This window comes from Protomyctophum bolini (assembly GCF_963924005.1).
Source record: "Protomyctophum bolini genome assembly, chromosome: 12".
Taxonomy (NCBI): domain Eukaryota; kingdom Metazoa; phylum Chordata; class Actinopteri; order Myctophiformes; family Myctophidae; genus Protomyctophum; species Protomyctophum bolini.
This window is the reverse complement of record NC_137873.1, coordinates 12,649,095-12,664,767: the sequence shown is the minus strand read 5'-3', so window position 1 is coordinate 12,664,767 and position 15,673 is coordinate 12,649,095. Positions and strand designations below refer to the sequence as shown.

The 15,673-nt window shown below is 45.7% G+C and overlaps 2 protein-coding genes across 3 annotated transcripts in view; both read left to right on the top strand.

Moving 5' to 3' along the window:
• The window catches only part of piezo2b (piezo-type mechanosensitive ion channel component 2b), a 124,187-nt gene that overhangs the window by 48,339 nt on the left and 60,175 nt on the right, over positions 1-15,673 (top strand). For both annotated transcript variants that reach the window (XM_080777958.1, XM_080777957.1), the window contains exons 9-13: positions 3,131-3,238; positions 3,577-3,618; positions 4,811-4,940; positions 5,919-6,124; positions 6,261-6,491. In XM_080777958.1, the coding sequence (XP_080634084.1) occupies positions 3,131-3,238; positions 3,577-3,618; positions 4,811-4,940; positions 5,919-6,124; positions 6,261-6,491 (717 nt within the window). The remainder of the gene's footprint in view (positions 1-3,130; positions 3,239-3,576; positions 3,619-4,810; positions 4,941-5,918; positions 6,125-6,260; positions 6,492-15,673) is intronic.
• LOC308325332 (serine/threonine-protein phosphatase 2A 56 kDa regulatory subunit epsilon isoform-like) lies at positions 12,746-14,065 on the top strand (the record flags this gene model as incomplete). Its single annotated transcript, XM_080777820.1, has 1 exon — positions 12,746-14,065. The coding sequence occupies one exon, from the start codon at positions 12,746-12,748 to the stop codon at positions 14,063-14,065; it is 1,320 nt and encodes a 439-aa protein (XP_080633946.1).

Here is a 15,673-nt window from a genome sequence, read left to right as displayed (position 1 = left end):
ACATTCAGAGATTGTTGAATAGTAGTCTGGCTACGCGAGACTCTTTCTCTGTCTCCAACTCTCCATTGCCATTCTCTCTTCGCCTTTACATTTCACAGTTGGTCATCAAATAAAACATACATAAAATGTTTTACGCCAATGTTTACACACATACATTAGAAACCTAGTATTGAACCTACAGTATTACAGATGAAAGGTATAAAATATCACTGCATACATTTGAGTGTGTGTTCTGAAAGAGCAGCATTGTCACCAGTACTACTGAACTATCAAGAAAGAAGACCCCTGTATTCTAAGGTCACTATCTTTTCTCTCCTGTAATAGAGTTATAGATTAGTGTTTTTATAGAGGGGTCGATGGAGCTGCAGGGGCTGTATGCATTATTGATCTCTCCGCAGGAAGGGGTGTGTGTGTGTGTGTGTGTGTGTGTGTGTTAGTGTTGTAGTCGAGACCACCTAAAGCGAGACCAAGACAAGACCAAGACCTAGGAGGGTCGAGACCAAGACCAAGACCAATAGCGATGCGAGCCTATGGGGCCGAGACCAAGACCAAGACCAAGACCTGGAGGGTCGAGACCGAGACCAAGACCAAGACCGCTGCTAGCCTAGGGGGCCGAGACCAAGACCAAGACCAAGACCTGGAGGGTCGAGACCGAGACCAAGACCAATAGCGATGCGAGCCTATGGGGCCGAGACCAAGACCAAGACCAAGACCTGGAGGGTCGAGACCGAGACCAAGACCAAGACCAAGACCGATGCGAGCCTAGGGGGCAGAGACCAAGACCTAGGAGGGTCGAGACCGAGACCAAGACTGCCGCGAGGCGAGACCGAGTCAAGACCAAGACTATTTTTCCCTCTTATTTGATAGGTAGTATTATTAGGTACAGATGACGGGAAAACGTGGATGTTGTTCCTGACGTCTCAGAGTATGATTTTCCACAAAACTTGCACTTTGCACTGTGCTTTTTCCCCCCATTATCCTTGCAAATGTAATTTTTGTGTTCCACAAAGCAGCTGAACAGCTGAATTAGCCGACATCTTATTGACCAGTACATTTGTTGTTCCCCCAAATTAAACCATGTGCATTGCGCATGCACTGAATTAACCTGTGAACTGTGACCTCACCTATCACACTGTCCGTCACTGTCAGTTTGACAGTTTCCGACCAAAACCTTTCAGATTAATGGCTATGGGCTATGGCTCACCTTCAAATTAAAACAATAGTTTATTAGTTGGTTTTGGTTGCTGCTGTTTGAGCCTTTTAGTAAATAAATCGGTAGTGAACCAACAATGTCAATGAGGCATGCATGCATGTTATACAACAAAGGATTTGCACATCGTTTTTATTATAGCCTGACAAGACATGATCACATAAGGTGGACGATGGATGGATTTTAGTTTACTTTAGGTATAGATGTAACGTCAGGTAGGTGGTGGTTCTTTACTCTTCTCATGATGAAACTAAACCGAGGCGATGCTTCATAGTTCATACATATGTCGCGGTCGCGCTGCACGGCTGCAGTGCAACGCGTTGTGATAGTTGTAGATTGGCTATTTTCAGATCAGTATTCAGATCACCGCTCAACCTCGTTTATTAAAACGACTACAGGCTACAAGTTACAACTTACAACACAAAAAGAAAGCTTGCAGTCTTGCACTGTTGGTAGAATATATTGAAATGAAAATGCCAGGCTGTATGCCGGGCGCTGCATGCGTATTGCCGTCAATGCCGTGCGTAACTCTCCGCCTCCCGGCCGACACTTTATTTATTTAAGCCCATTGCCTGAGGCTGATATAATTTCATGATAGAATGATCATAATAACATCAACATGTGCTCTTCTTTGGACCTGTATGAACGTCATGCAGCGCTGTTCTCCTTAACAGCTGTCTTTAATTCATTAATGTGAATGGGCTCCTCGATCTCACTCTCTCAGTCCTTGCGATCGGGTTGATATAATAGAACGTTTTGCATCTCGTCTCGAGTGGTCTCGGTGGGGGAAGAGACCCGAGACAATAAGTCCGAGACCAAGACAAGACCAAGACAAATGAGGCGCGAGACCGAGACGAGACCACAAGACAAAAAAGGCGAGAAGCGCGAGACCGAGACAAGACCAAGACAAATGAGAGGCGAGACCGAGACGAGACCACAAGACAAAAAAAGGCGAGAAGCGCGAGACCGAGACAAGACCAAGACAAATGAGAGGCGAGACCGAGACGAGACCACAAGACAAAAAAAGGCGAGAAGCGCGAGACCGAGACAAGACCGAGACCACGAAAATTTGGTCTCGAGACCGGTCTCGAGACGAGACCATGTCTCGAGAACTACAACACTAGTGTGTGTGTGTGTGTGTGTGTGCGCGTGTGCATGCAGTGTATTATCTTTTTCCCATTTTCTCTTACACTTTAGAAGACAATAATAATGAAGGATTTTGATGTAAATCCCGACCTGACAGGTTTGATCAATATTAAAGATAAGGCTTTACAAAGCAGCTTACTCTGAACAAATTGTCTGACCAGTGACCAGGCTAAATGACCTGTCCGTGGTTCCCAAACCTTTCAGCTCACGACCCAAAAGAGAAACTTGACAATTGCCCGGGACCCAAACTAGTGAAAATTGACAATATATAGGCCGCGGAAGATTAAACTAAATTATTTTATTTTTACCCTGTCGTTTTCATTTCATGTCACTGTCTTACTCCCATTAACATTTTATCAAGTGCCTTGAGTTGATAGCTTTCTTCTGAAGTCATCCTACACGTACATTGATTGAAACAGTCCATGCACACGAGGCAGCCCACACACTCTCTGGCCGAGCTGATTAAACACATTGTTTCTGGAGAGCGTCATTTGTGTTCAAGAACTGAACAGAGATCCCAGTGGGGAAGATATATATCGCCTCTGTCGGGTGGAAAACGCACATGTCCAAAACTGTAACTTTTCAGCCTCTGCAGGATTCTACTGAAAAACAGCAAAAGTAGCACATCTGCTACTTTTCATACTTTTGTGTGACGCTGCATTATCATCAAGTATAGGGAGATGTTAGAAAATGGAGTTAAGAGGTTTCCGCCCGACAGCAGACGATATCTGCTCTGCTGTCTGAAGTGTAAAGTGTCTATCTTTGTTTTGTCAGGACGGAGACGAGGGAGAGGTGAACGAGGGCGTAGGAAACGGAACGAGCTCGGCTGACAAGAAGAGACAGCTGTGGTGGAAGGCCCACCAGGGCACCGACGAGAAGAATGTAATCATATGCACACAACATGCACACACACAAACAACCCTCCACACACATACGTACATACAGTATAAACATGTGCACACACACACACACACACAAACTTTCTGACCTTGTTCCCATAACCAGGTCCGTACAGCCACCTCTTGAGCTTTAAAAGCTTTTAGCGTGTGTAGACACACTGATGAGTGATGCTCTCGATCTACAGACAGAATAGTGCTGTTGTTCTTTGTTCCTGCTTATCGAGACGAGGCCTCCCGTCCAGCTCATCAATAACACACCGCGCTCTCTCTCTCTCTCTCTCTCTCTCTCTCTCTCTCTCTCTCTCTCTCTCTCTCTCTCAGCTCCTCTCCACCACCACACAGGACGGCTTCAGCACCATCGAGGTGGGTGTCTGTCCACTCTGTCTGGACGTTATGCCTTCAGAACATGCCTTTCTGGATGTTAGTTTGATATGCATTAGGCCATGGCCGCCCCCCGCCCCCCATCTGATGCCATGTTTTAATATCTGAGATGCCTAATACACTGTAGGATCCTCAGTGTACAAATGGAAGCAAAATGGTTCCATTTAGTTTCCATTTGTTCACTGAGTTCTGAGTTAGAATATCGTAAGGGCTTATTTGGCCTTGTTGAATCAAGATATAAGGGCTGTAAGGTTTTACACCTCACATTCTTAGCCTATAGTGAGGTCCAGTGCGCCAACATTATTTAACCTAGATAACTCTCTGTTAATTAACACTCTGGACTTTAGTGCGTAGAGTAATTCAATCCCCTTTTCTCCGCAGTGCATGGCTGAGCCGAGCCCCCAAATTGCTTTTTGTGCAAGTTTTGCTTCATAATGAATAATCTAGAATACAATAAAATGACCTGCACACAGTCTACACACTGTCTTGCACAATAAGGACAAGTTGATTTAGGCAACATCCTTAAATAAAAAGAGACAGTAAAGTAACACAAACTACTAAATAGCTGATCTACAAGCTCACAACACATTGTTGATGTGACCCAATGTGAGTTTAGTTATTTTCACTATTTTGGGAACAAATAGGAGACACCATTTTGAAGTTGGTTAATTCTGTCTTATAAATATTTGACCAATAGTATTAATAAGAGTATTAATAAGAGCGTGTGACTAAATAACAACTACATTGGATCCATTGGAACACGTGGTTTTCTTTTTTATATTTTTTCTTTTTTATAATTTCCTGAAAAATAACATTTTGGACATACAGGCTTTCCTGCCTGACAGCGACGACATTAGAAATGAACCAGATTTCCTTAGTCGCCTTAATCGCATCGGTCGGGTGGGGGTCAATGCCTCAATCTGGCCACGGTAGCCTTTGGCTAAAGACGCGCAATCGCACTTTGAAATTGGCATTGCTGTGTGTGAAACGCTTATTGTTAGCTCAGGGCCACTGTCCAAGCGGTCAGCATTCATTCAGTGAGGGCGGTCAATTTTGACGAGCTCTTTTCATGCTCCACTAAGCATTTTATTACCAGCGTGGTTTGGTGTGTTACGTCTTAGACAGCATAAATGTGATAGGCTCAATAATGATTTGTGTTTAATGCACTGTGCAGGGCGTGTACCCTTCCAACGGGACGTCCTTTGACCTGCTCACCACCACCACCACCACAGAGAACGGACCGGTCTGCCGGGACCTCTACTCCACCCCTCAGTACAAAACCGACCGGTCCACGGGCTCCACAGGTGACTTGTCCAGAGGACCACATTGCATATACTGTCGGACAGAAACCTCTTATTACCCTCCTATGTCCAGCTTTGAGGGTTTGTGTAAACAGTAAACACAAACATTGTTTTGCTACCACCACCTATGACTAGTGTTTGTGGAAAACGGAAGCTAACGGAAGCGAAGAAATAGGTACCAATATTTTTTTTTAAATATTTTTGAGGGGCCGACCGACTGCACCTGGTGAAGTGGAACGCATGTGTCGAATTTGAAGTCCGTTATCGAGTTACGTGGATTACACACTGACAGACAGACAGACAGACCTATATACCTATATATGGAGTTCTTTGTCAGGCATGCCCAAATATGGATATCAGAACAGGCCAGCTCCATATATGGAGCAGGGGCCCTGTCCAGAGGCCGGGCATAGGCCTTTTTGGGATGGTTCTTGACAACCGTGGGTCCGACCGTCTCGACACCGGGCACTGCACCCCCTGTGATGGGGTGGAACGCGTATATCCAATTTGAGTCGGTGGGGTGAACGGTTCTCGAGTTACGTGGATTACAGACATACAGACGTACGTACACACAGAGACTTGGTGCATTTATTGCGAACGCAGTGAGCACTTACTATGAGACCTAGCAGATCATGTCTGTCTGTGTGTGTGTCTGTCTGTGTGTCTGTCCCGCTATCCAAATATGGAGTGTGTTGCATCAGCAATCACTCAGCTCCATATATGGGCACAAAAGGGGCCAGGTCCACTCAGCTCCATATATGGGCACAAAAGGGGCACCATATAAGGAGTCCCCAAAGCAGCTATACGTCCAAAACCCAAATATGTACGAGCTGCGTTCGCTTCCCGCGTTTGCGCGTAGTTTGTTGGATGATGGGTGAATGGATGGATAGAGTTAAGAGAACACACTGGACTGGACTATGTGTGCACTGTGACCGTTCAGCAGCATATACTGACACCGTGTCTGTGTGTCCACCACTGTAGAGAAGAAGGAAGATGGCTGTGTGTATGAGGTGACTCTGCCCCCGGAGGAGGAGGAGGAGGGCAGGGCGATGGAAGGAGAGGAGCAGCAGCGTGAAAGTGCAGAGGAGGAGGAAGAGGAGGAGAAGAAGGAGGTCCCAAGTGCTGTGGTCACTGTCTTCCACTTCATCATGAAGCAGAGCTACATCTGTGCTCTCATAGCCATGATGGTCAGTGACTTCACTCTAACTCTATACAATCACTGCCTTATGTATATTTACAGTATATTTTCTCACCCAAAAATAATCATATTTTAACTGGGGATGTGTGTTTTTTTATTACTAATCGGACCTTGGTCCTCCCCAGGCGTGGAGCATCACTTACGTCAGCTGGCTGACGTTTGTCTTCCTGATCTGGTCGTGCACCCTGTGGATGGTGAGGGACCGGAGGCGCTACGCCATGCTCACCTCTCCCTTCATGGTGCTGTATGGCAACCTGGTGCTGGTTCTGCAGTACATCTGGAGCTTCGAGATCCTGGAGCCTGTTCCAGGGTTCTTCCTCAGCACCAAAGTTCCCTTCAGCGACCTGGGGACCAAGGTATCACACTGCAGAATGGGAGGGTGGTTGTTCTAGTATGGGGACCTGAGGACCAAGGTATCACACTGCAGAATGGGAGGGAGGTTGTTCTAGTATGGGGACCTGGGGACCAAGGTATCACACTGCAGAATGGGAGGGAGGTTGTTCTAGTATGGGGACCTGGGGACCAAGGTATCACACTGTAGAATGGGAGGGAGGTTGGCAGTCAAAGATTGTACTAGCGGGGTACCCGATGTTGCCTAGTTTATTGTGAGGGTGAAATGGGGCACAAACAAAGTAGTACTTTGAGTCTAGCTATGTCCAAAATCACTCACTCATTGTCTCCACCAGCTTGGCTGGCAGATTTATTTCTCGTTGAGTTTAGCATCTGCCAGGCTTTTTCGTTATATATTTATTTTAATTATATAACTTTTTTTATTGCTCCCCCGGTCGATCGTCGACACACACACGTGTGCTGTTACGTATCCTGTTGGACTGTGACTCTGGATTTTTTTTACACAAGATGGTGTTGTAGTCCGTGAAATAGTGGATTAATCCGATATGATTAATCAGCAATGATACTCCAAAATCATAATAAAATGACTCTGGAATATTCAAGCTATTTCAGCGCATCACATCAAAAACGTCTCGTCTGAAGACGTGAGTTGTTGGACCGCTTGAATAAATGAAATGTAATAGAATTCCCTTTTGCATAAGCAACATTCAGATATACAATAAATCATGAATCAAATAAACTCAATCAATGTAATAGATTGTACTATCAAAAGGAGTGTTTATTAATATCGATTACTGGTTACAATGGCATAAAAACCACATAGCAATGAGCAAACACGTCATGAATGAAAGAAGGCTACAGTATGCAGCACAAGAATGGAAAAGAGGGTAGGAGGAGGAGGAGAGTAACGCCTCGCAAAGAGAGAGAGAGAGAGGGCGTTCTAGTCTTGGTGGGTATAGAGTGGCTGAAAGCCTCAGTGTATCATAGTCTAATTAAAGAGAGCTCTTCTTTATAACTAGACTACATTATACACCTAAGATCCCTATCGAACCAAGTGTCGTTTTGAGGCTAGATGTTCAATCAGTCCGACCCACCTGATTTGTAAAATCAGCCTTTCCACGGAGGTCCTCAAGCGTTCTGCATTTGCCAGGAAAAGTTCACTTGGTCCAGATGCAGCGCGCGAGAATTTACTTTTCTTCTTAAGTTAAAGTATAACAAGTCATCACTGTCTCAGAGTAAAACTCGCATTAAACTGGTATATTAACAAGGACTGCTCTTAAAGTCCTATAATCGCCGTTTAGACTAGGCGGTTGTCCTCAGGCCGGCTGCCTGTCTGTTGTCCTGCGCGTAGGCCAGCTGGGTGCTGCCTGCCGGTTGGAGTGGCCTCTCCGGAGAGCTACTGCGTAAAAGCGCAATCGACTGCATGTACTCGGGCCAGCCGTGCGTTGATTCGATCTGCTCGCAGAGCTTCGCTAGAAAAGAGCCATCCAAGTAAAAGCTTAGCCAGCCGGTGATGTGGCGACCTGCTCCTTAGAGCTATCGCCGTGAAAGAGCCTTCATAGGCGGCTATCCTGTTCGGACCCACTGCATGCGCATGGGCTAGTTGGGGTTGGTGCGACCACTCTCCAGAGCTATCGCAAAACAAGAGCGTCGTGTCTTAGTTGACACCACATTATATTGGAAAAGGGGTCTGACTGTTTCTCTTTTCCCAAAAACTGGTTTAAACCGGTTCTTAAGCTACTAACTTAAAGAACACAGTCAACAGTTCTTCATTAACAGTTTTACCACACGGGAAAAACATCCTGTGGTCATTATTCATTCTTATCTCCGTTGACCATCTCGCCTCTCGTGCTAACACAGATGCGCGCGTCGCGCACACACACACACACGCACATACACACACACACACACACACACAATGCACACAAATGTCCACACTCAGCGTGCATGTCTGTTGGTGTTCGCGCTAGTTGCATGTGCCATGTGGCAGAGGGTCTCCCTGTTAGGGTCAGCATTTGGTCAAAAAGTCAACCTTGTGGTCACTTCAGATAGCGTGACAAATTGTCCGGTCTGGGTTTTGTCATACACCTGTACTCAGCAGTGTTAACAGGAAAAACGGATCTTTGGTGCTATGTCATCCTTTCATTGTTCAGCACAAATTGTGCCTTGTCAATTAACACCCCCCTCCTCACGCTACAGTGTTGTCGCTAACATATAAACACCATCCCAAAAAATCAAAACGTCCTTCCTTGGCAGCAAGGGCCTTGAAGGGCAGTGAATGAGTTTACAGAGACCTCCTGCCGGTGCGACAACTCATCATTGTGGATATCTGTCCACTACCGTGTCGTCTAAGAATGTCACAATATGGCTGCCTGGATTTTTTTTGCCGAGCAGCATTTCGAGCTGTGGGCTCAGGACACAAGCTTGCGGGGAACCGGTGTTGAGGACGAAGTCTTGCTTTCCTTCAAGTCTTGGTGCAAGGTTGTGCTTTTATTATTTTTTTGTTCTAAATTCTACACAGCACACCGAGTCATCTCAGGCGGCACACAGTGTTGTGAGACCTCGGTTAAAGAACACGCGGGCGCCAGTGTTTCTTGGCCTTCTTCTTCCACCAGTATAGCTTACTCTTCCCTTGTCTGCTCACATAGCTCTTCTCAACAGCCTCAACAGCAGTGCTGTCGTCGGTGGATTCGTTCTGCGATTCAGGGTCAGCTTCTACAGGACCTTGATCTCCTAGTTCTTCAGCCATAGTTGAGTTTTATTTCCTGATCTACTCTGAGAAATCTGTAAAACGAAAGATGCATGTGGTGTGCGCCGGCCTTTATGGACTGAACATGCCTGATGACATAAGCACACATCGGCATATGATATGCCATATACGTGCATTTTATGTGGACTGGACATAGCTGATGTCAGTACAAATCAGTGTTGTTATGCAACGGTTGCTATGGATTTGTTGTATGTGACATCAGACCAGAAGTCGATCAACGTGAGGGAGGGAGGGAGAGAGAGAGAGAGAGAGAGAGAGATAGAGAGAGAGAGAGATATACACACACACAGAGGGAGACACAGAGGGCCTGATTCTTCAACGCGTTTACGCTGATATAATGACGTGAAGCTAGCGGAAAGGCATTTACGTGGATTTCCCACATTAATTTGGAATTCATGGAAATGGCCGTGAACTTGACGCTCACGTAGGTTGGTCGGAAACTCCGTAAAATCCCACGGGACCTCTTTAGGTGGCGGACGAATTTACGGATATATTCAGAAGGCTTTAGTCTTCATGCTGAATCAATAAATAGTTCCCAAATCGCAGATAAAATATGTAGGCATGTGTCCCGACCCTATAACATTGTTCAGCACATAAAAAAATGATATATAAAACTTGCACTTGTATGCCTATGCATGCATTCTAGAGGCAAGTCCCATAAGGAAACTGCCCCTGCAAGCGACACATTTTTATTTATTTATTAGGATTTTTCTATAGCATGCGCGATTGCGCTGCTCACTTGACAGCCTTCTCTAGGCTACTCGCAGTGCAACGTGTTGTGAGCTTGTAGATCGGCTCCCGTGGACTCACGCATGTTAAAAAACAAACTCACAATTATAATAAGAACATAGGCCTACACTTATCTGCATTCTCCACTGTACGAATCCAACATTGTTTAGTGTGTGTTAGTGTTATTTAGTGAGTCAGTTCTCTGACTGTCGGTGTGTGTGTGTGTGTGTGTGTGTGGGGCGGACAGCAGCATGCGGCCGCTGAACAGAGTCCAATCTGGGTGAAATTTACATTGGAAAATTAATATAACGGCGCGGTGAGCCCGGCAAGGACAGAACACGGCCCGGCCCGACTGTTATATGGTCTATCTATGGCATTCTATGGTTCACAGACATGCCGGTCTGACAGACAGACAGCAGTCACGACGAGGGCTATAAATCCACATTATGGCATCAGCGCGTGCAATTTGGCCAGTCAGTTTTAAGCCAGCTCACCTTAATTAATTATAATATGGGCAACGTTGTAGCTGTGTAGGCTATATGCTGTAGGCTAGCTACTACATTGATCTCATCATGAGATGAATCAAGTTTGCCGTGTCCCGCGAATCATTTTAATATGACGACATCATGAAATGAATTTACATCTGATACATCGGATATCTATTTTACTTCTGCAGGCGAGTGTTCTTTCTTTTTTTATAACCCTGCAGTGCATTCATCAGTATCATTGCCGAGTTGTATATAGCATTTGGTCGTGTGGTGAACAGTACAAATTAACTTCTTTCTCATTATGTGAAAGTAACTGTAACATATCAGTTAACTCTGACATTTAAGGATCGAGTGAAGCAATGCGTGCCAAGTTGGCAAGTTTCGTTTATAATTATTTTTATACATATAACTCGCGCTGTTTGCTTGAAGATCTGTCCGTGCAGAGAACCTCCTGTCAAAATTAACTACTCTACAAGCTCATCGCGCTGTTGTATAGAATTTAAAGTTTGGGAATCCTCTGTGCCGGCTATGATGACGTATTTCGAGATTTCCTGTTGCCTTATATGGTGTAGAATGGGCGTGGATGTTCCAACTAACCAGGCGACAACAGGCGAATCGCTTGGGGAAAATGCGGAAAGGATACACTCAGCGATCCGCATAAATGAAGTGATTACACCAGCTTCTCTGAATAACACGTCATCTCAACGTAGCTTGATCGGACGGATAAATACGATATCTGTTTCCGCCACAGTGCAACGGTGGCGTATTTCTTTTTAATGAATCAGGCCCAGAGAGAGAGACCCATGCAGGCTAGGCTCGTCTGACTGGGGCAACCCCACACTTTATTTATTAAGTTGAAATAAAGAATGTCTTAAAATAAAAAGCATACATTGCTGGCCTTATATATGTATATTTATTAGAAAATTAAATTTCACGGGGCTCAGTGGCACATTCGGTAGTGCTGTCGCCTCACAGCTAGAAGGTCCAGGGTTTGATTCCCGGTGTGGGCGCCGGAGGCCGTGTTCTCTCCTCCCCAGTAGGACGTTGTGCGTGGAGGAACACGTTTTTCCAACCTTTTCCTTTCCCCTCCATCAGGCTCCCCAGCTAACCAGGGGGAGGCAGCATAGAGACCAGGATTACTGCATGTTTGTTTTCACTGGGAGAACATGCAAACTCCGCACATATGTTTCTGAGTCTCCTTTATGTCGTGAGTTATTCCTTACTTCAAAGGAAACCGTTTTTATTGTAAAAGAAATAGTGCCTCAAATCTTATCCAACCTTAAGGGATAGTTCACCCAAAAAATTACGAATTGCCCGGACTATGTTTTGCACCATGTCCGTCCGTCTGTCTGTGAATAGCTAATCTTCGCCACAGTTGACCCGGTTCACTGTGAAACTTTGCATTTATTTGATCACAATGGACTGTTTGTGCCATCCTGATAATTCTGTATCGCACTTTTGTGAATTGTATCTTGAATTTATCAAATAATTTAAATAAATCGTGAATAGCTAATCTTCGCCACAGTTGACCCGGTTCACTGTGAAACTTTGCATCTTGGCTATTAACTGCTACTTCTAGGACTGCTCACAATGCACGCCCACAACAAACATTCCTGACCAGAGTTCCGAGGAGCACTTTTTCTAGTTCACTACTACTCTCTCTAGTTCAATACTACTCTCTCTAGTTCACTACTACTCTCTCTCTACTTCCTATATAAGGAGTTCTAGTATGGGAATGTATAGTGAACCCATCGGCACATTTCGGACACTGCTGGCGTCACCATTAATGATGTCACTGCTGTCGTGTGCCAGATAAATGTCTGCATTTTTCTGTTCAGAGCAATGCGTGCATGCTGTATGGGTTTACGATAGCGTCCATAGGTTGTACCCTACTGTTCCTTGTGGGATGAGTCCACCGTACAATATGGACACCACTGCAAGATGGCCTAATTGATGGTTAGATGCTTCTCTGTTATCTGTGCCATTGTCTCAATTCAGTAATATTGACAATAGGATAAATAGATATTAGCATCGAATCGAATACGGTCCAAGGAACGGATCAAAGCCTTGTGGTTCGCGGAACGGAAGCAATCAATATCGGGAATGTACCTTGAGTGACCGGAAACATTTTGTACCGTATTCTGTTCTTAATGGGAGTCGGATGATTATATCGGTAGAGGCTCTTTGCAAACGAGCTGGAAGTAGAATAGTTTACACATTATCCCAACATAGGAAACACTCATTGCACGGCACACACACACACAGAGGAACCATGTCTAAATCCATCTCAGCGGCCATGATGCCTGTGTCTGTGGGCAAAGTGGACGACTCATCGCAGAAGCCAGCCAGGAAGGCCAAGCAGAAGGGGAGCTCCTACCAGCTACGCTCCCAGCGCAAACCCGACGAGCCCCTGCCGAGGGACGTGCCGGCACCGGAGCAGCTGGAGCTGTTCCTGAGGAGGCTACAGCAGTGCTGCAAGGTGTACAACTTCAAGGACCCAAAGTTGGACCTCAAGATGAAGGAGAGCAAGCGCTCGGCGCTCATCAAGCTGGTGGAGTGCGTCACCGTCGGCAAGGTGACGGAGCAGGCCTACCCCGAGGTGGTCAGCATGGTCTCCTGCAACATATTCCGGACGCTTCCGCCCCGCGACAGCAGCGAGTTTGACCCGGAGGAAGATGAACAGGCGCCCGAGGCTTCCTGGCCGCACTTACAGCGGGTGTATCAGTTCTTCATAGAGTTCTTGCAGAGTGAGGACTTCCAGCCCAGCATTGCCCGGAAGTACATAGACCAGACGTTTGTTCTGCAGCTGTTGGGGCTGTTTGACAGTGAAGACCAAAGGGAGAGGCACTGTCTACAGATAGTCTTACACAGAATGTACCGCAAGTTTGTGTGGCTGAGGGCTTTCATACGAAAACAGGTTAACAATATTTGTCTGCGTTTTATTTACGAGACGGAGCACTTCAATGGAATTGCTGAGCTTCTGGAGCTCCAGGCAAGCATAATCCAAGGTTTTACTCTGCCCCTGAAAGCGGAGCATACGCAGTTTCTGGTCAAAGTGTTGATTCCCCTTCACACTGTCAAGAGCTTGTCGATCATACACCAAGATCTGGTGAGTTGCATAATACTGTTCCTAGAGAAAGACCCAGCACTGACAGAACCAGTCGTCAGAGGCTTGTTGAAGTTCTGGCCAAAAACCTGCAGTCAAAAAGAGGTGTTGTTCCTCAGCGAACTGAAGGACATCCTGGAGTTCATCGAGCCCGCCGAGTTTGTGAAGATCCAGGAGCCGCTCTTCAAGCAGATCTCCAGGTGCGTCTCCAGCCCTCACTTCCAGGTGGCAGAGCAGGCTCTGTACTACTGGAACAACGACTACGTCGTGAGTCTGATCGAGGCCAACTCCAGCGTCATCCTGCCCATCATGTTCCCCAGCCTGGACAGGATCTCCCAAGACCATTGGAACCAGGCCATAGTGTTGCTGGTGTGCAACGTGCTGAAGGCCTTCATGGAGATGAACAGCGCCCTGTTTGCCCAACTCACCGCCACGTACGAGGAGCGCCAACGTGACGAGACGAAGGGGAAGGCGAGGACGCCATAGGAGACACGGGGGACGTTGGAGGACCCGGAGAAGTGGAGACCATAGGATGGGATCTTAATCTCAACCTTTTTCATTTCAAGGACCTCCAGATAGATGATTATCATCTTTCATGCAGACTCCCAATCTACACTGTAAAATCCTTTTGTACAATTTCAGAGCTACAGACCTATAATTCTTATAAAGACGCATTGGGGGTCCCTGGGCCTGGACCACACACCATAACCCTGGACCACAGGCTGGGAACCAGTGGCCCCTCCAACAACCTCCCTCTATCAATGCCATGCCATGTGTGCCCCACCCCAGATTCAGTGAGAAATGGACTATTTGGTTGTTTGATTTCTTTGTTGCTCTTTCATTGAAATGAATGGCTTTTTTTCTGCATTGTGCACTCACCACCTCTATTATTATTTCACTCTAAATAAACAGTTTTTTTTACCCTCATATGTTTTAGTTTTGTTTTAGTTTTTCCCCTTACGGTAATATTACTGTGAACGGAAAAAACAAACATTCAAAAGATCACACTGGTGTGAAGTGAGGGGCGGCCACTGTGGCTGCCACATGACATCACGGGGGCATGATGAAAACGGGGGGCTACATAAAGCAAATGTAACAAGTCCATAGATGACGTCATGTCTGAAAGCCAGACGTTGGAGGGGCCTCAAAAATAATAATAGTTTTTATATCCAGAGACTCCCGTCCAGGACAGGCTTCAGACGCGCCTCCTCAGGAGACTTGGCTCAGATCTGAACCCATTTGATTTGGCGTTCGGAACCCGTTGCAACCGCATGCCGTTGCTGACGTCGACCCCAGGCAGGGTGCGAACCCACAGCCTTCCCCATGAAAGGCATATTCTCTAACCACTGAACTCGCAAATGATGCGTATCTCGGGATCCACATAGAAACGGCGTGGCTACAATTGGACAATTCAGACTTCATGTTGTCTATGACGTCATGTATCTCTGATGTACTGTATTCCTCTGAATCTGCTTAAGGCTTCAGCGCAATCACAGAGTGTGAATGATTATTAAATATAAATATTTTAAAAAAGTATAAAACATTTGAAGAAACTTGAAGAAAGTTATTGGAGGTACTATCTAGTGTCAGTTTGGGAGATCAGCTGGACACAGAATGAAGCGTTCTGTCAGTTGGAAAATCCCAATTGAGGCGACGTTCGCTTTATGTTTACCAAAGTGAAGCGATTCAACACAGGGGGTGCTAGGCTTTTGCAGAGCCACGGAATAAAAAGACCAAAACAGAAAAAAAAGAAATGAAAAACAACTTGTGTCGGGGGAGCGGTGTTATTAAAAGGCATAATAATAATAATAATAATAAATTACACTTTTCATGCACACGGAATCAGAGTGCAACGTAGTTAAAATGTATATAATAATAAACGCTTATAGCACCTTTTATGACAAATGCAGCGCAATATGCTTTACAGAGAAATAAAAAATCACACCTGTGTGAAGTGAGGGGCACTCTTATCATTATCATTATCATCATCATGACGTAAAATAGACAGTATATTATTTGCTCAGACACTGAAATTTCTCCATTCATTGTCAATGTGGACAGACACCAATAGCTGGATATAGGATGGGCACACAT